The sequence below is a fragment of the Vanacampus margaritifer genome, chromosome 2, assembly GCF_051991255.1.
Source record: "Vanacampus margaritifer isolate UIUO_Vmar chromosome 2, RoL_Vmar_1.0, whole genome shotgun sequence".
NCBI lineage: Eukaryota > Metazoa > Chordata > Actinopteri > Syngnathiformes > Syngnathidae > Vanacampus > Vanacampus margaritifer.
This window is the reverse complement of record NC_135433.1, coordinates 53,443,238-53,463,692: the sequence shown is the minus strand read 5'-3', so window position 1 is coordinate 53,463,692 and position 20,455 is coordinate 53,443,238. Positions and strand designations below refer to the sequence as shown.

Genomic DNA, 20,455 nt, shown 5'->3' with positions numbered 1-20,455 from the left:
AGCTGATATATGATCAGCAAGCTCCGCATAAGCCTGATAACGATCCTGTTGATTGGAATCATCTTGTGTTGGAAGTGAGACACCTCCAAAACCTGCAGGACTCCGGCCCTCGAGGGCCGGGATTCCCCACCTCTGGTGTCGAGGATGGTTGAGACATTCACAACGTTTTTTCCTCACTGCATTGAAAGGGAAAATATCCACTGCAATGTAGATGAAAACCTTTGGCCAAACAGAGAGCAGTGTATGGATGCCCAAGAGAATGAGGATGATGGCCAAGAGGGGAAGGCTAGTGAAAGTGAAAGTGTTACAGTAGTTGGCTCTTCATTTATGCTGTGTGTGAGATATGAATTTAGTTATTAGTTTTTAGTTTTTCACAAATATAAAGAATTTGACTTACTTTCTTTTGTTGCACTCTAATGTGTAAGTAACTTTGTGTGAATAAAAAGTGTTGCAATTTCGTTGACTGTGAGTATGTCAAATCGCAAACTTTGAATACTTTCCCCCCCTCAGTTTTGTATATAATTGTATTTTGTTAACCTTTGTGACAAAACATCTAATGATTTTGACTTGTGGTGCTCACAGAATGCCAAAGGGACGATGCATTTTGGGGGCACTGACTACTTGTATGACATAGAAATTTTATTTTGACACGTGAGCTGTTTTGGGAGAGATATGAGCTTTTGCAGATGATCCAAAGAGTTGTGCAAAATCATCCAAGTTATTTTTGGGAAAATAAAGAGTGAAGAAAGTGAATGCGGATGAGCTAAAGCAATTGAGAAGGATCTTTGCAGTTGTGACTGTACCGACTCTTTGTTTGGGAAAGAAACTTGGTATGTGCTTTTGCTAATGAACTGAAATGTAAGTCTGTTTGACCAAATGAGCTTGCTGTTTTGAAAATGTCATCTCAGTTTCAAGAAATGTGCCAAACCTATGGAGAAAAACTATAATTAAAGGCTACAACAACAAATGCAAATCCACTATGTATTTTTATGTACCTGTACTAGCAGCACAAACACCATAACAAGGGTAACAACCATAACAAGGGTAACAACAACGCTTTAATATGATGAGGTCATTGTGGTAATGCTTATGAATGATAAGAGCAACACAAAAACTGGGATATTTTGTAGATATAACAATAAATGTGAAGCCACGTTTTTATAAGATAGATAGATAGATAGATAGATAGATAGATAGATAGATAGATAGATAGATAGATAGATAGATAGATAGATAGATAGATAGATAGATAGATAGATAGATAGATAGATAGATAGATAGATAGATAGATTTAAGGAGGGCATCATATGTTGGCACCACCAACATAACAAGGCACTACAGAACAAATATGAAGTCCATGAGTAACTCACTCACCATAACGCTAAATTAAGAGCCGCTCACCGCAGAGCCCATCAAGCGTGGGAATCACTTGTAGCTGTAAGTCCATGCACCTTTCTTTTTCTTCTTGGTCATGGCTTCCTGTGTTGTCTCATCACTGGGCCTTTTGGAAACTTTCCAACACAGTAAAATCGTAAGTGTACATTTATTTCATCTACTTCATTTTTAGTTTTACAAGAAAATAATGAACATAAATTACACTACTCATGAAAATACAGAAACTTTTTGTTTTATGTCTCACACGCTTTTTCTACATTAACTCATGAACAAAATAATTCAAGAACTGTATAATTTAATCCTTAATTCATAAAACCGAGTAATCCAGACCTAGAGTTGTCCTTAAAATCCAGGGAAAAAACATAGCTGCCTTGCAGAAGAAAAGAACCCGGATGTATAAGGTAACTCAGCCTGGGGTCAATTAATTTGACTCGCTGAAAAAACACCACCCATAGAGTTTTCTTTCTTTCTGTGAGTGTTCAAATAACACCCAAATCAACACCCAGTAACTAAAAAATAATTGACACTAGATTTTTAACTCTTAAAACTACAGAATTTGCTGTGAAATATGTCTGTTTTTTACTCACTTTTTTGCTAACTTGTCGATTAGCATCAGCACTACACGACTGAAATAATTAGCATCTTGACATGCGTCAAGAGTCCGTCGTAAACAGAGAGAAACCGGTGACTTTTCAAAATTAAATATTTTATATAGCTAATCAATTAACCGAAAGTACAGTAAGTTTTGTGTGGCCCGCCACGGCCTGGTACCAGTCCGCGGCCCGGTGGTTGGGGACCACTGCTATACAGTATAATGGAACGTGTGAAAAAAAAAATGTTTAACCGGAGATTGTCATCAAAAGCATGACTATTAACTTATGATATGAATTGAGTACACACACACACACAAAACAGTTGTTGCATTTCAGTCACAGAGGGAAAACTGTGTTTCAGTTGCCTTCCTTTCTTCCAACATGTAGACTGCAGATGTTAGCTCCTCTTTAAAAGTCCTTTTAATCTTAGTCATAGTAATGTAGGTTATAGTTATAGACAGAAAACATTTGGTTTTGCTTGACATCAAAAGCTGAATTTAGAGACAAGAAGTCAAAATTTCAGCTAGATCAATGCTCAAGTTAGTACAAAGCAACTTAAAAAAAAAAAATCTTTTTATGGGCTCAAATTTATTACCAGAGATAGGCAAGTTACAACAATTTTCAGGTCCTTCATTCGGCATTTGGCATAGCACTGGGCACTCTCCCGTTATAGTTATTGCGTCATTTTTTCAAGCAGAACCAAACTGTAATTGTCAGTCCATCACTCGTCATTTTATTTTAACCACGCTTCCGTTATCACTTCATCACCACTACTTTAGAACCGACAGACAGAGGTGGGCATTCTGTCAGTCCGTCAATCGTCAACAGGTCGGGGTTAGCATCAAAACGTTAGCCTTTGGAGTCATTCACTCCTCCCGTAAGCTTTACTGCTCATGAATGAGCAGTTACGAAATACGTCACCAGAGCACTGGGCGTAACGTGGCAGGGTTCGGGGATTTCAGTTACAAAAAGTGGACAATCCATAACACTTGTCAGCTCTCAAGAGACTTAAGGTCACTCCTCACTTGTGTCACTACATTTCAATTTAAGCTAGCTGTCAGTATAACACAATCGGACTCCGTAATATGTCTACAAGATCGATCAAATTACGAGGAATGTTTGCGAGTTTACTGCATTAGACACTACTATTATGTCCTTTGATTGTGTGTACTGTGAGACTGCTTCAATTAAACAATATATATATATATATATATATATATATATATATATATATATATATATATATATACATACATAAAAAATAGAGCAACCAATTTACTGACAGCTCCTCATCGCCAACTTCTGAGTGAAGGGTGATACGACGCGTTAGTCGGATGACATCATGCATGCACAGGGTCCAAAAGGGGGCGTCGCCAGTGAGCTTCACAAAAATATCTCATTTTCACGAGGCTTTTTCGTCACGTTTCTACAAAAGTAATCATTGGAATTGTTGTGGCGCCTTTAAATCTCGTCATGATGACTTTAAATATAGTCTTTTCTTTTCTTTTCTTTTCTTTTTCTCACTATATGCTGTCATACAAACTAATGTGTCTTTGTTTCTTTTTTGTTCAGGTGTGAAATTGTACAATAAACAAATTCCTGCACTCAGTTTTAGATTAGTTTGCCTGTAAAAACTACATTTACAGTTAAGGTGTAACCAACGTTTTATATGTATATATATGTATTCAACTCAACTTACATCACACTAGAGTCGACTTGTTTGACTTGCATGTCAATTCTGCTGATTATTCATGAGGTCGCTAGTTACACCACATGTACCAAAGTATAAGGACACCTGACCAAATTTACCTGACCTGTTTTTGTTTCACTTGTGGTTCAAGTGAACAAAATCTGTGGTGTTTCCACGTTTGAATAAATTTTCTCTCTTACTGCTTCCCCACCTGTCTGTCTGTGCCTGACAATAGCTTACCTCAAGTTCAAACTAAACAGTTTTCCCTTTTGACCTTCTTTTGCAGTGATGACCTTAGCGTACCCACCTCCTATTTTGCTTTTTTACATTTGTAGTGCAAGAAATGAAAGCAATCACCACCATGAGGTTTTAAAGAGATGGGAATTTCCATTTAGTCACAATGCCACCAATAATAAATATAAAATGACAGGAAGCCAAGCAGTACAAAGTTTATCAGCACTCTGTTTTAATTGGTTTATAGCTGAAAGTGTATGCTAAGAAGCGGTGACTTTCAACAAGTAAAGCATTAGGAAGCAGCTACACCTACCTTGGCACAAAAATAAAGATGCACCCGCTTTTACGCTGAGCGCACAGGCACCTGTCTACTAAAAGTAGTCCTATATAGTTCTCAGGTATTTGCATCAGGTATTTGTCTTCAGCAACATGCATAACATAATTAGACGCAAACTTGAATTCATTTTACAAGGTCTTTAACAACATCCAATAATCCTCTTCAATAAAGCATGAATGAAAAATATCTTGCTTCTCTAAATCTGTTACACCAGATTAACACTCCCCAGTTCACATTCCTCTGTTTCACTACATGCTGTCCATTTATTCTGCCTTAAAAGTCCACAAGATCTCAACAGTTGACTTTTACCTTTCTCTAGTTAAACTATTTTTTTTTAATTTGTTCTCAGTCGCCCGCAGTTGAAAATAATAAACTATAGCGCCTATTTTCACAAAGTGCAGAACAGAGTATCTATTTTCAGATGTAGGAAGTTATAACTAACCTGAAAAGTCTATTTAAGTACAGTACCGAAGTAGACCTATTTGTAATCCGTTACTTTCCACCACAGGGATTGAACATTTTTATCGTTGTAAAGGCTGATGTTTTGGATGTCATTAGATTGTTCTGATGGATCAAGTGTAGTGAGCACTGAGCAGTGCATGCGCATTAACGTTTGCCTTCAGCTCTATTCTTTGATCTGTCTTGCCAATAGCTAGTGAGAGGAAAACCAACCAGTTGTCTGCAGTTGACTGGATTTAACAGAGCCACATAAGCACATCTGTGAGTGAGTGGGTGGATCTTAAAGTTGGATCACTTAAGTAAAAGCGCACTCTAGTGGACATAAAGAGGAAGCTAGATTTTACACGTGTACTGATTTCTCTAGTCCTGCCAGACTTGGAGAAAGTTGGCGGTCTTGCGGTGTGGTCAAGACGCGTAGAGGGAAAACAGTGCGTGATGGGGGTTTGTTTGACAAATCAGGTCACTCGACTTAAAATGGCAGTTTTAACTTGATGTGTTTGCTGTTGACCTCGGTTGTGTTAATTCCAGGGTGGACCTTCGAGCATGTTCGGTGTCTTGATAGAGCGCCGGAGGGCGCACGCACACACGCACGGAGAGGCATTGGATCCTCTTTCTAGAAAGAGTTATCTAAATTGGACTTGGGAATGCCTTTATATGATCCCCTGACAGGCTGGCACTAATCACCCACCTTCGTCCTTCTTTGTTACTGTGTCTTTGTTGTACTGTATAGTATTTTATTCAGCTATACTGCATCTACCATCATACGAGTTTACGACCCTCCCTGTTTTATAAATTCTAGGCTCGTGTCTCCCCCAAGCGGACATTTTGGAACTTGGAAGTTGCATACGCTATTCGCTATAATAATACCAGGTTACGAGGTAAACCGCACGCAATGAATACCTCGCTGTGCTTACTACTGTTCGCGACCCCCGTGATGGTGACCCCCTGTGATACCAGGGATCTTTCCAGAATTGGAGGACATATTTTACGTTCCACCCATCAAATTTTAAATAATCCACACACAAAACACTATAACATAGTTTCAGACAATGTCATTTTAGTTAACTAAAACAAAAACATTACAATTAAAATTGAGAAAACAATTTAGTTAACGAAATGAAATGAAAACAAAAATGTTTAAAAAAAAAAACGAAAACTAACTGAAACTACATTTTATGTTTACAAAACTAACTATAATTATAGCAAAAATGTCCTTCGTTTTAGTCTTTAGGTAATTAAGATAATGCATGAGCCTTTGGGGATGATTTTGAATGTGATTTTAAGTAGATCTATTTTGATATTAACTGGGATAAGGACATTCGAATGCGTGCCACACAGAAGTGACGTCGTCTAGCAGCAGCAGAAAAGCACCTTCAGATGACGTTGCTCCCATGTTGTTTTTTTAATATTGCGCACAATACTTTTTTTAAACTAAAACTAATACTGAAACTAAGTAAAACTAAACTAAAACTAAGCATTTACTAAATAACTAAAACTAATAAAAATGAACAGAACCACTCTGAAAACTAATTAAAACTAACTAAATTTTAAAATCAAAACGAAATCAAAACTAACTATAATGAAAATTCCAAAACTATAATAATCCTGGTTTCAGAGTAAAATTACTTGTCCTGAGACCAAATCTTAAAAAAATATATTAAAAAAAGAGAAAAGAATGCTTGAAAATATACTGCTTAAAAAAATAAAGGAACAAAGTGTTCCCTTAATTGTTTTGAGCAATGTATATGATATGTATATAGGCATGTGTACTGCAAAGAAAAAAGAAAATAAAAATCTAAACATTCATTTATTTAAGCATTGCAGCGTAGTTTTTAAAATACCAAATAAGTCCGGAGCACCCCCTAAAATGCAATTTTCTCTTGTCCCTGTACTTTGATTATCCTTTGTTGTATTTTGTTTTACTCTGCCCGCAGCCTAGTCAGAATTTCAAATGAAAATCTTTCTTCAGTTGCCTTACCTGGAAAAATAAAGATGAAATAATATACCACAGCAATTCCTTTACTTCATACAAAATTTGTTTTGATCGTAAAATAAATGAAACAAGCTAACATAAGATGCCTTACTTGATTGATACATATATTTTTATTCCAGGATACATAGAAGTTCAGATGGCCGACACAAACAATAACAATTTCTCCAACTCACAAATGCTAGTTGATACCATTTCAAGTTAGCCTTTCCACTGATGTTCATGAAGTGTTTATCAGTAATAATAATAGCACTGTGACTTCACAGTTTCCGATGTTCATTAATTGATGTTTTAAATGGACCTTTATCACACACCTGACATTTGACAAGTGCAGGTTTTATGAGCTTGGAAGCCACCAAACAGCATCATTAGCTATTAATGATGTCATGTCAACATATAATTACAGATGTCCCTCTTGGCATGAGACAAGATCCCAGTGAGGCAGTGAGTTCACATTCAAGAGTTGGCACCAGTCCGTGGACCTCTGAAGACATTGCTTCTGGCTTCATCATCTATTTCATCCAGGATTCTCTCCTGCTTGGTGGACATGATAGTGTAACCAACTGGAGGAGAACTCGTTAAAGGAAAACATTTGAAGATCTGCAAAATGAGACATTTTATTTCCCACAGCAAATGTGTCGGGTGATTTTATTGACTTCCAAACAGAAATGTAGCGTTTCATAAACAAGCACATCTCATTTTTAATTCGAATAGACTATTAAGTTATAGAGAAATTTGTGACGTTAGGAAGAACATAACTAGTTTCACACAGCTAGTTATAGAGAAATTTGTGACGTTAGGAAGAACATAACTAGTTTAACACAGCTAATCACATATAAGTATGGTCATTTTGTGTCGGTATTTCTGAAGTCTGCTGTTCCATTACATTTGGCGTTACATCACAGCAGACAGAAGTGCAGTTAGTTCGTCCACAAGAAGGATACACAGGCCGACCACAAACGCGCCCATACACAAGCCGGTCACAAGGTTCCTTCTGCGGATCCGCGATGCATTTTTCTTCCAGTAGTCCAGCTGTTGACGGCGGCGAAGGACCTGCTCCTCAGCAGCTCTTAATGCCCGTTTTTCCAAGTCTCCCTCCATGATTAATTTGTGTGATCGCGCATGATGATGACGTTGACGATTTAACGCATTGTGATTAGCTGAACGTGGTTAAGAGCTGATGGCAATTGGCTGTGTGTGAGAGAACAAAAGTTGTGATTGGCTGTTCACACAAGTAAGGCTGAAGGTCGATAACTTGAATTGTCGTAACCCCTCTTGATGGAGGAAAAGATGCGGATTTCCTAAATGCTGCCAGCATTGTTGAAGACCAATAAACTATAAAGTCGTCAAGTGTTGTTCATAAATACTCGACGGTACATATTATTAGTGTCATCTAGCGGGTGAGGGAGAAAAAATAAAATAAATAAAACGACGAGATTTAAAGTCGCCATGACGAGATTTAAATTCGCCATCGAGATGATAGTCGACGAGAGAATCCTGAAGTAGGACGTTGAGCACGCCTATGATGGCAGGACAAACAAAACATACCACGATCAATGGGTGTGAAAGTGCACTTTTGCTACGGTAAGTTGTAGTTGCGTTGTTGATCAACTTTATTAACATATGTATAAAATAGAATGTTGGCGTCAAAGCCGAGCTCAACATGACCTGCCTGGTTCATGCTGCAACGAATGTCCCTCTTCAGGATGATTCTCTAGCCAGTTGTCGTCGCGATGGCTTTAAATATTTTTATTGTTTTGACCCTAATACGCCGTCGTCTTGCAGAGATAAAAAAAAAAAAAAAAAACGACTAGATGAGATTTAAAGTAGTAGTGCCGATATTTAAAGTAGACAGGAGGTGATAAAGTGATGAGATTAAAGTCGTCACGTTAAATTTCAAAGTCACAATAATGAGATTTAAAGCCGTTTTGATTGGATTTAAAAGCAGCGATTGGCAAGAGGATCGTATTTAAAAGCACGATGCACAGCTCAGCATTGCAACATTGGTCACCGGAGGCCACATAGAACTCGGTTGCTGCGCCCCACTTGTTGTAAGTTGCAGTTTTTGTATTTAACTTTTTTATTCATAATTTCCTCTAAGGACAAGACTACAGTTAGCAATATTTTTGCTTGCATGCATCCTTATGCTACTTATTGCTCCCCTATCCAGCCAAGGGAGGGAGCTGTAATCTTCTTATCCGACATTAAAAATGTGCAGTGGATATTTTTGCCGTGACCGGCAACTCTCCTGCTAATACTGTTTTGCCATAAACGGCTCTGATTGGTCAATCGCTGGACTGAGTCGTGCACTGGACGTGTTTCCTGCTTCTCTTCATCACCTTATGAGTATTTTAATGAAGTTTTATTTTGTTTTGTCATTGAAGATAGGCTGCAATGCTATCTGCATTACCAGCCTAAACCTAACCATAACTGTCAGGGCATAGCTGTTATCGGCATTACAAGTCTAACCCTAATCATAACTCCACTTCTTTAAAAATACGCCGTGACTGATCTAGCTAGGCATTTCCCTGGACAAGGTGTTGTGTTCAGAAGTTAACCATTGTAGAGTGTAGATGGGAGGGATAGAGTTTAGGATAGTGATTGTAAACTGAAGTTTATTGGTGATCAGGCAGTGATGTTAAAGGTCCGGTGTGTATTTTTTTTCTCAATGTTCATTAATTTAACACACTATTAATTTCAATAATATGCAAAAAAAGATATGCGAAGTGTGGTCTCCCTGAGGCACCATAGTGAAGCATGCATTTTGAACTCGGGACCTTGCATTCTGCTAGTTCACCACTACATGGCACTAAATTCTACACACTGTCTTTTAAGTGTTCTCAAATAGTTATACAGTATGTCCTCACTTTCCTGTATTGCATGCATGTTTGTTGCATGAACATGTTCATTTGATACCTTGTTGTTTTTTAATGACATTTTTCCTGCACACTGACAGAGGGATAGGAACATATTGTTGGCTTGTTGATCCTGGAAATATTCAGACAATTGCTCTGTAGTAGTGCTCTGCTGACTTTTGTCATTATTGTAAACATATTAAAACTGGGCCTACATGATATCTGCAAAGCATTGCTCAATGATTGCACAACAAAAATCGACATTTTGATAGCATGCTTAAAGACGCGGAATGCGGAATGCGGAGGTTGTCACATTTTTACTTGCTACTGCTACCTCTGGCATAAAGTGTAACTGCAGCCTCTTTGTCAAGATCGTGCATGGCATCACTCCAACGTCCACTAAGCAAAGAGGTCTGTAGAGTTTAAATAACCGGGATTGCTTCAATATATAATAAAAGTTTTTATTCAATATTTGTAAAAACTCAAGGCAGTTTGTATAGTTTATAGTAACATTACTGTTTTGCTTTTTAACTTGTCAGATCCATGATGGCAGGGCATCCGTCAGATGTTGGCATGTGTTTGAGACGTCGAGGCGTCTCAGAAGACACGATCAACTGGTTTGAGGAGCAAAAGGTATTGTTCTTAACTTAAGATTAATCAGTCAACCTGTCATCTTCATTATGTATCTCTGAAATAAATCCTTAAAAACTTATATTTCTGTTCTATGGGGTCAAATAATTTTGTAATATCTAATTGTGATTAATAATTTTTTTTTGGTATGGTTTAGGATATAAAGGGAAGGTTTTTTTTTCCTGGCTCAAAATGAGGCTGTGGTGGTATCACCCTGACTTTGACGGGTGACCGATACGATACCTAGTATTGGCACCAATACCGATACCTGGTATCCGGCCAATACCAGTCTTATTTTAAGGTATCGGTACTCGCGGCTGTGACCTATACCATTATCGACCGTCCTCCTGCAGCCATTTTACGATCAGGGACTAGAAATGAGAAATTATATTAATACAAAATTTCCTTTAATTGTTGCCATTTGTTAACTACAGTCATTAACAATTTATCCACTAGTACATATTAAATTGTAAATATAGTTCAGCGTTGTTGTAAAACACTATTACGTTTTTATGATTTTGGCGATGGCTGGAGCGCGCCACCTCTGCCTCACCACCAGGAAATGGGCGTGTGCAACAGTTGCTCCATTTCTTCTTCGATTGTTGCTTCAGGTCTTTCCAGTGCACTGCTGATGATATAGCAGCTCCATAATGGCGCAACACTGCAACTGCAGTTAAAATGCGTCGCTGCCCAGCTCAAATGAGTGATATCAGTGGCTCAGACTGGAGGTGGGGAGCAAATTAGGTGGAGGTGGCCGCCTTTGAATTTTGTACACAGGAAAGACCCAGATAAAGGCGAATGACTTTTTTTTTTTGTTTACTCATTAATCACAATTTTATTAAAATCTCCATCCATCCATCCATTTTCATGATCAAAATGTTAGATATATTTATCTTTCTTGCACATTGTCTCAACTGCTAGCTAGATAAGGTAGCTTAGTTTTACTAGAATGCCTTCTAAACTTGAATGTTTGTTGCCTTTTCACTAAATAAATTAATGGACATATCTTTTCCATTTTCACAGATTGACAGAGAAGTCATCCTGCTAATGGAAGACGGACAGCTAGCAAATTACCTTCCATCATTTGGTGACAGGGTTGCTCTGGTCAATTTTTGCAGGACAAGCCAGACAAAACGAAAACAAGGTATTTTTGAAAATCTAAGAAAGACCCTCGAACAAAGTGGAATGAAAAATAGTTGTGCAGCAGAATTTCCAGATTCATCCAACAACACAGGAAGCAAACGAAAAGCAGCCACACGAATCATTGAAATAGGATGGATTCACAATGAGAATCAAGTGTCAAAACAGGTCCGAGCAAAGCAAGGTGGGGGGACAAGAAAGGTCACCATGAATACTCAGGCAGCGTTTGATGATATTCTAAAACAAGGAAAGGCCATTTTCTTTCCAGAAGGAAGATCTCGCAAAGGTGACATATCCGATTTTGAATTTGATATTTGGGATTTCAAGCAAAATAGTTTCCCCAAAGGCGTTACAATTGAAAACATATACCACAGTGTTAAGCGCCCCCATTTGCGCTTCTACTTAGCTACTCAACCAAAATCAAGGCTGACTGGGGAGACAGAGGATGACGGCAAGTGCATTAGCAATACATCTGATCCAGATCTACTGCTTGCAGCTCATAGAGAATTAACATCAGCTATTACAATGCACAGAAACGATCAGTTTCAGTTTGCAGATGTTCCTCAAGAAGAGTTGGTCATTTCTGAAGAAAGCGTTGGTGAATCTTCAGCGAGTGACGACGGCAATAGTGATGCTGAGATGGCGCTTGATCCACAACAAACCGTCGATGATGACCTGCTCAGTGACACACTAGTCGAACAACCTGATGAGCTCCCACAAAGTCCTTTTCCGAGTTTGCATGAAGTAACTGTAGTCTTAAATCACCTGAACAGCTTCAGTGAACTGATACAGGCTTTTTCTGATGCTGACATCATGAGCAAAACCTTGAAAGTTAGACGTCTGCGCCATGACAACTCTGTCGAAAGAGGAAGTGGCTCTGGTGTTTTACGAGATGTCTATAGTACTTTCTGGTTTGAGTTTTATGAGCGTTGTACTGTGGGAACAACTTTCAAAGTGCCTTTTCTCAGACACGATTTTTGTGAAGCGACGTGGAAAGCAATTGGACGAATTCTTCTCAAAGGATTTCAAGATTGTCAGTTTTTTCCCACCAAACTAGCCCCGCCTTTTATTGAGGAAATACTTTTTGGTTCTGTGCACAGTAACCTGACGACAAGTTTTCTTCAGTTTGTGAGCAGTGAAGAGCAGGACGTCCTCCAACTTGCTCTCGATGATTTTTCGGCTGTTGATGTTGATGACCTTCTTGAATTGATGGGCTCGTTTGAATGTCGAAAAAGGATCAAAGCTGTGAATCTGCCAGTAATTTTGGATGAAGTAGCACACTGGGAATTTGTTCAGAAACCCATGTTCGTGATCCACTGCTGGAGGGAGGTCATTCAACCACACATGGATCTTAGTTCTGAGCAACTGACACAAATGTACAGTGACCCGATTCTGAAAATACATTCATAGTAGGCTGCAGTATAAAGTACAGAACACTTATTCGTCAGAGTTGTTTTATTACTTTTTTCCCCTTTACAGGACACAAATACAACATGGCATGTTACCTTATTTTAGTGGTCTTTTATTTACAGTAGCTTTAATTAGTTCACAATAACGCAATTGATGACCTGTACAATAACAGTGTGTTTTGCTTTATAATAAAAGAGAATCAGTCTAAGCCACAGTTGTCTCCATTTTATGATTGTGTCTGAATATTAGTTTGAAACATTGTATATTTATGATCCAAATGGACAATATCATTTGAACCGGGATACTCTAGTCAATTGTTGACTTTATACAGTATGTTAACCAGGGTCTTGCTTTCAGTTGCTGACTTTAAATCTCTTCATGAAAGCTGAATCTCATTGCAAGTCATCTTTATTTATATACAGTAGTGCTTTCAAACAGCCACAGCCGTCACAAAGCGCTTTACAGAATACATAACATAAAACATTAACAATAATAAGAAATTTGACAAATTTATTTCTCATTGTGATAACTGCACATCATGATGACTTTATAATGTATCGTGACGATAACTTTAATCTCACTGTAATGACGTCCTGTCGACTTTGCAGCACAAGTCTAGTACAAAATGCAGAGTAACTGCATGCATGGGTGGATTGTTCTTTCTTTTGGAATTTTTGTAGATTTTCAGTTAGAAAGGGGTCTGTGCACCGTAGTGGGAATCAAGACAGCCAACTTGCTTCCTGGCCAAGAAGATCTCCACTTGTAAATGACGTAAAGTTGGCGAGGGTGATCACAGATCCTCACTGTGAAACACTTGGAGATCGGCTTCCACTACAATCCATTTATATACATTGAAATCTAAATTACACATATAACTTCTATTGAAGTGAGGCTAGGCTTTGCAAACCCCTTTAATGGTAAATTAGTAGAATGTTGTTGTTTTTTTATATTTTGACCTTTTTCCAATCTTATTTTTGTCTAGCTTCTTTGGGTGATGTGTTTACCAAATGACCAAGTAGTAAGGATAACATTGCTGCAATTAGCATTCCAGGTTAGCTAGCCGTTGGCGAAAAGACTATCTGTAGGAGCGCCAAGAGTTTGTTTGTTGCCTTGGTCACATCTAAAATTGTCCTTTAAACACCTTTTCTCAACAAACAACCGCTACAAGAGAATTGCCATTGGCTGTGACTTTGGTCAAAATCTCAAACAACAATAAAATTGGTGCAAAGTAACCCATCAGGAAAAAAATAGCATTTCCTCATAATATAAATCACTGAGTTGCCTTGAGAGCTAAGCCGATCACCGTCATAAAAGACTTAGGAAACCACAGCTAAAAATAGGGAATAATTTATAACTGTCCAAATTCTCAAGACACTGAGCCTCAAGTTCACATTTCATTATGCTCAATGAAAAACTCAGAGAACTTTAAACAGAAAAGCCAGTAGCTCTAAGTTTCTATGCCCAAAAAAATTTGATTAAAAGGAACCCACTGTGTAAAGCAAGATGTGATCACCCAGTAGCAGAAGTGCTTGATGTTGCTTTCAGATTTGGGGTTGGTGTAAGAGGACAAGCATGGAAAGAGTCGGGAAGATTCTTAGCATACTCCACAAGCTCATATGACTCTCGAATGTCCGCAAGGCCGCACCAGAAAACGATCCATCCGCCATTGGTAAAGCTCCCTTCACAATGCTTGAAGTACCTGGACAGACAGTCACAAGGAGAAAGATGAATACCAAACTGAAAGTTATGAATGCCAAGAACATTTCAATCAGTCCTCTATGAATACAATATTATCATATATAATTAGAGCTGTATACATGTTTTTGTGTATGTCTTACCAGGGATTCACTTTGTTGTTGGTTTTGGACCTCCAGAAGAGTTTCCCCAGGTCTTGCCTGATACACTCCCACATGATGTGGCCGGTGCCCTGGCCCTGCTCAGTGCTGCTCACCACTATTTTATCCAGATAGGGTGTGTTTGCCACTTCCATGGTGACAATGGCTGCAGCTGTGTAGCTGGACATAAAAAAACAACTCAGATTTCTGTCTTCACAAACCTCATTGTTATCATTATTATTATTGCAATTATCATCATCATTATCATCAGTTTTTAAACATGTTATCTTACTTGTTTGCCTTACCCTATGAAGTGGCACTTCTTAATTAATTGTAAACATTGGCTCTCAACAAGAGGTGCTAGTACTCCTAGATAACATTTCATGCGTCTGTGAAAACTTGGGTTTGGCAACTTTCTAATCTACTTCTTTGACACCAAATTCAAGTAACCACATCTTAATGCATAAAAACCATCCATGTTGGTGTAAATATCCATAATGTCCCACAATGTTGGTTACCAAATGCTTTGGCAAGGTTATTGTGACTAGAGAAGTGAAGATTCTCATCTGACCCTTGATTAGTCAAGCACTTGATGATGATGAAGCATAAAGATTTTTATATAGATCTTATATTGCTGAAAATATGAAGGTCCCCTATAATTCCCATACATCGTTGTGGTAACTACAGATAATTGTTGCAGCATTAGTCTTAACACTACGGTATTAGGACTCACCCTTCGGAGAGATAGACCGAATGCAGTCGCCCTTTAAGCGAGTCAATGTAATCTCGCTTCAGAGTTTTGTCAAATGTTTTGTTGATGAGAGCCAAAAGACGATCCACATCAATCTCATCGAAGGAAGTGTACCTTCAAACACACACACAATGCAAAAGCTGAGACATAGAAATTGTGATTTTTAAAGCTGGACACACATCCGATTAGCTTTTTACCGATGTATGGGGTCTCTGTTTTTAAATAGTGATCCGGATCCTAGAATAGAATGACATAGACACTCAGACACAGTATACAGCAATGTAAAACTGGCTACAGGAAGGAGTAACTAAAATAACCAGTCTACGTGTGTATGCACTGTGCACGTGTTTAAAACCAAAAAATACACAGCGAGTCAGTCAGCAGCACCTTTGTGGCTGAACAGCTCTGTCAGCAGTGTGTCAGCAGACGTGATCACTGCAGAGGACTCTGTAGGCAGACGGCTAAGCAGTCTGGCTATACCAGACAGTCTGTGACGCTCTTTCGCACTTAGCCATGGTGCCATGGACAGATGAGGCAGATCCCCAGGCAACGACACTGTACCCAACACCTGAACAAACCAGAACCAATCTCCAGTAACATCAGGGTGCTTAACTTTTTCCACACCAATTGCATTATGCGCATACACAACCATGCCTATAGGAAACGTAAACAGTCATGCCTTATTTTCCTGATTCCGCAGGCCTCCTATGTTGGTCAAGAACATGACTTTGTGGGGCTGCAAAGCATGAGAAATCGCTGCCGTGACTTCCATTGAGTCCAAAATGACAGCGCGCCCTTGCTCGTCCCTCCCCACCGGGCAAACCAAAGGAATCATTCCGCAGTTGAGACTCCACTGGAGGAGGCTGGTATCAACGGAAAGGGATGGTAGCACACTGCAGTGAGAGGAGGAGAGATTGGAAAGACAAATTGTGAACATTAATTAAGAATCCATTTTTCATTAATTGCTCTTCACAGTGATTTACACTATGAACGGTCGTCAGATGAAGACGAAGGCAAGGGGAGAAAATGTGAGTGAAGACGCCAGTCAATCAGGGCACATATAGAATAACCATTCACACCGAAGGATAATTTCGAGTCTTTGGTTAAGCGAAGAGAATGTGGAAGGACGCCGCAGTACAGCACTTGGAGGAAAAACCATGAAAGGATAGGGCAAGCAAGGAAACAACACAGAAAGGAATCACTCATCTCATATCTATCTAACAGAGAACTGCCTCCATCCATAACTCCAGATCCACTTCAGCTTCAGACAACCAAGGCGTACCTCAAGTATCTGTACTTGGTTCTCTGCTATCTACATGCATGCTCTTCATTCGCCACATTATCTGGCAACATGGACTGACCTTACTTTCCTGAAAAGTTATTTTATTGTTATCATTTCCTTTACAGTTTGCACAATCTGTAAAAACTGGCACCAATTAGAAATGTCAGTTCACAATGGACTGTTGGGGAAACCCTTCTTCCTCACCTGCTTCCACATGGCAGCATTAGGAAAGCTTCAGCTGAGAAGAATGGCAGAACAGTTGTCGACTGTTGTTGCAGAGCCTCGGTCAGCTGCTGACTTTGCTCCACCAGTAACCTGGAATGCTGAGACTCCCACATTGTTAAAGCGTCATCACTTCTGTCATAGCGTGACATGCCCATCACAACTACAGGCTTCATGTCCATTCGCTGTAGGAAAGAGAGCCCGAAGGCCAGACTGTCAACCATCTCCTTGCTGTCAAACACTGAACTGTCCACCTAAGGGAGAGAGGCAATTTTTAAGATCATTTGGAAATATAACATTGTCATTTAATATACAGAGCAGTTTTGCGAATCAATGGATTCATTTGAGGAGCAATTTACTCACTATGAGGATCATTAGCCTAAAAATATCTGCCCTGTTTCGGAGAAGATTCTCTCAGGAGGGATGAACATTGCTACAATGCACAGTCACCTTCAAGCAGCAACTCTTGCATTACTGGCACTTTCATTTATATCATAGAATATTTTCTTTGTTTTTTCCCCCTTGCTACCTTGTTGGAATTATATTGCTTGTTAGTTATTTATTTTATGAATTATAAAGTAATCAGACTAGAATAAAGGGTACACTTGCATTTGAAAATTCCTACCAGACAACTAATTTTTTACTCAAATGTTTCCATAATTAAAATAATGAACTTGTCAATACATTAATTAATTACAGTACTTAGTCTCCCACTGCTTGCTATAAATTAATTGAATTGGGCCTCTTCCTAGTTTCCTTTCACGTACAGTGAAACTGAAATGTCTTAAGGTTAACATGACTTCATTAAGTAATCAGATGTACTGTATGCTTTTTGTGAATTAAGATGTTTAATAAATGCCGATCTTTTTTATGATTTATTTGGGTTTGTAGGATGTAAGCCTGCATATTCAATATCGCGGTATAACCTAAACCATTAGTTGTTTATATATATCATCTATTTGCAGTTTTTGTGCTCTTTCTGAAGTGTTTACATCTTGACTGCAGACAAGCTTTATGTTGGGGAGGAGCTAACTTTAGCCTGGGTTCTTCGTAGAAGTAGTTACAATAGTCTCCTCCACATGTGCACCATGTACCTGTCCTTTTTTTCTCTTTTCTTTTTATCTTATCATAAACGTTTACTTTATCTATGCTACTGCAAGTACACAATTATCCCAGTTGTTAGACTAATTTACAGGTGACAAGTTACACTAATAACACCTTATTAAGTTAATCTATAATTGGGTCTATAAAGTAGAGTAAAGTAGATTCAGTGCCAATCAAACAATCAAATCTGATAATTGGCGCAACCTCATATATCATGTTTCATTCATTTAGCCTGCACCTTAAAACACATGCTCCACGTGTACGAGGGCACACCTCTATAACGGCAAAAGGAGACTTAGCCGAAGTAGCTCTCTGGAATTGGGTGAGCCAGTACCGGGCTTCCCTGGGGTCTCCACCAATTTGGCTGAGAAAAGCCTTCACGTCCCGGCATACTTGGTTGGTTTTGGCCCGGGCTGAGGCGGTGAAATGACGAGCCGCTGTCTTTCCTGCCACTCCGGGCGTGCTGGAGCTTGACGCACGCCGCGTGGTGGGACCCATCTTTCCCGGTGGAAAGCCTTTCGTCATTACCAGGGGGGACGTTTTTGATAAGTACTTACTCGCCATGGCCACCGCCCGGCATCCGGACTGTCCCCTGTTTACGTTGGCCATGCCGTGACCGTCTGCTGGTGGGAGATTTCCCCGGGCCGCCCACTGGTTAACGGGGCTGTGCTGGACTCCTCCTCCCTCCTCCCTCCTCCCTCCTCCCTCCTCCCTCCTCCCTCCTCCCTCCTCCCTCCTCCTTCCTCTCTCCTCCTTCCTCCTTCCTCCCTTCCTCCTTCCTCCTTCCTCCTTCCTCCTTCCTCCTTTCTCTCCTCCCACCTCAAGTCGACAAGTATTCGGTGCAGGTAAATTGAAGTATCGCGATAGAACTACTTATTTTTGCCCCAGTACGTCCCTGGGCGGCGGTGAGGGACTCTTTGTCCACTCGCCGCCGAGAAAAGAAAAGAAAAGAGGGGGGAAATATATAAATATATTAATGATTTTTGTGTAGTTTATGTTCAAGGGGGAAAGTATGTCTAAGTGATCTGTAGAGGGCAGTAGAAACCTTTGGGCTGGGCATTGGGCTTTGGGAATGTTTCATGCATATTTAACCCTAATGTCAGACAGAGGCGCGGTAACAGTATACATCTGTTGTCTGTACTTAAGTAGAAGTACATACTTGTGTAATAATAGTAAGAAATTTGAACAAAATAGAAATATTGATTAAAATTTTGGTAAAGGTAAAAAATAAAATAAAATACAGCACATGCTCTGAGATATAGGTTAGTAGAAAATATTTTTTCTGTCTTGTATGCACTACACAATACCCTTTTTTGATAACTTGGCTCAACAATTTTATTCATTTATTTTTTTAAATTAAAAAAAAAAAGCTTTGCATGCAAAAATATTTTTTTAAATAATTTTTTATCAGGAGGGTTTCACCGAACTCCTCCCATGTCCGAGTTTTTGCCTCAGCGACCGCCAAAGCAGCATTCCGCTTGGCCAGCCGGTACCCGTCAGCAGCCTCCGGAGTCCCACAGGCCAAAAAGGCCCGACAGGACTCCTTCTTCAGCTTGACGGCATCCCTTACCGCTGGTGTCCACCAGCGGGTTCGAGGATTGCCGCCACGACAGGCACCAACCACCTTACGGCCACAGCTCCGATCGGCCGCCTCAACAATTGAAGCGCGGAACATGGTCCACTCGGACTCAATGTCCCCCGCCTCCCCTGGGACAATGGAGAAGCTCTGCCGGAGATGGGCGTTGAAACTCTTTCTGACAGGGGGTTCTGCCAGACGTTCCCAGCAGACCCTCACAGTACGTTTGCGCATGCCTGGTCGTACCGGCATCTTACCCCGCCATCGGAGCCAACACACCACCAGGTGGTGATCAGTTGACAGCTCTTCCCCTCTCTTAACCCGAGTGTCAAACACATACGGCCGCAAGTCCGATGACACGACTACAAAGTCGATCATCGAACTACGGCCTAGGGTGTCCTGGTGCCAGGTGCACATATGGACACTCTTGTGCTTGAACATGTTGTTCGTTATGGACAGTCCGAGCACAGAAGTCCAATAACAAAAACACCACTCTGGTTTCGATCGGGTGGGGGCCATTCCTCCCAATCACGCCCCTCCAGGTCTCACTGTCATTACCCACGTGAGCGTTGAAGTCCCCCAGTAGAACGAGGGAGTCCCCAGGGGGTGCGCTCTCCAGCACACCCTCCAAGGACTCCAGAGAGGGTGGGTACTCTGAGCTGCTGTTCGGTGCATAAGCACAAACAACAGTCATGACCCGTCCCCCCACCCGAAGGCGGAGGGAGGCTACCCTCTCATTCACCGGGGTAAACCCCAACGTACAGGCGGCTAGCTGGGGGGCAATGAGTATGCCCACACCTGCTCTGCGCCTCTCACTGTGGGCAACTCCAGAGTGGAAGAGGGTCCAGCCCCTCTCGAGAAGATTGGTACCAGAACCCAAGCCGTGTGTGGAGGTGAGTCCGACTATATCTAGTCGGAACTTCTCAGCCTCGCACTCCAGCTCAAGCTCCTT

At 40.1% G+C, this 20,455-nt stretch overlaps 2 protein-coding genes and 1 long non-coding RNA gene across 3 annotated transcripts; 1 reads left to right on the top strand and 2 right to left on the bottom strand.

Moving 5' to 3' along the window:
* Positions 1 to 6,792: 6,792 nt before the first annotated feature.
* Positions 6,793 to 7,942, bottom strand: coa3b (cytochrome C oxidase assembly factor 3b). The gene is made up of 2 exons (XM_077558630.1): positions 7,643 to 7,942; positions 6,793 to 7,261 (listed from the first exon to the last, which is right to left on the bottom strand). The coding sequence occupies exons 1-2, from the start codon at positions 7,797 to 7,799 to the stop codon at positions 7,155 to 7,157; spliced, it is 264 nt and encodes an 87-aa protein (XP_077414756.1). The 5' UTR covers positions 7,800 to 7,942; the 3' UTR covers positions 6,793 to 7,154.
* A 38-nt stretch (positions 7,943 to 7,980) lies between these two features.
* LOC144044303 (uncharacterized) lies at positions 7,981 to 12,941 on the top strand. Its single transcript, XR_013291247.1, has 3 exons — positions 7,981 to 8,282; positions 10,093 to 10,186; positions 11,207 to 12,941. It is a non-coding gene; the product is annotated as an uncharacterized LOC144044303 (long non-coding RNA).
* A 182-nt stretch (positions 12,942 to 13,123) lies between these two features.
* Positions 13,124 to 18,612, bottom strand: nags (N-acetylglutamate synthase). Its single transcript, XM_077558629.1, has 8 exons — positions 18,201 to 18,612; positions 16,806 to 17,077; positions 15,999 to 16,212; positions 15,707 to 15,887; positions 15,517 to 15,556; positions 15,302 to 15,433; positions 14,572 to 14,748; positions 13,124 to 14,432 (listed from the first exon to the last, which is right to left on the bottom strand). Exons 1-8 carry the CDS (start codon positions 18,534 to 18,536, stop codon positions 14,243 to 14,245), a joined length of 1,542 nt encoding a protein of 513 aa, XP_077414755.1. The 5' UTR covers positions 18,537 to 18,612; the 3' UTR covers positions 13,124 to 14,242.
* Positions 18,613 to 20,455: the final 1,843 nt, after the last annotated feature.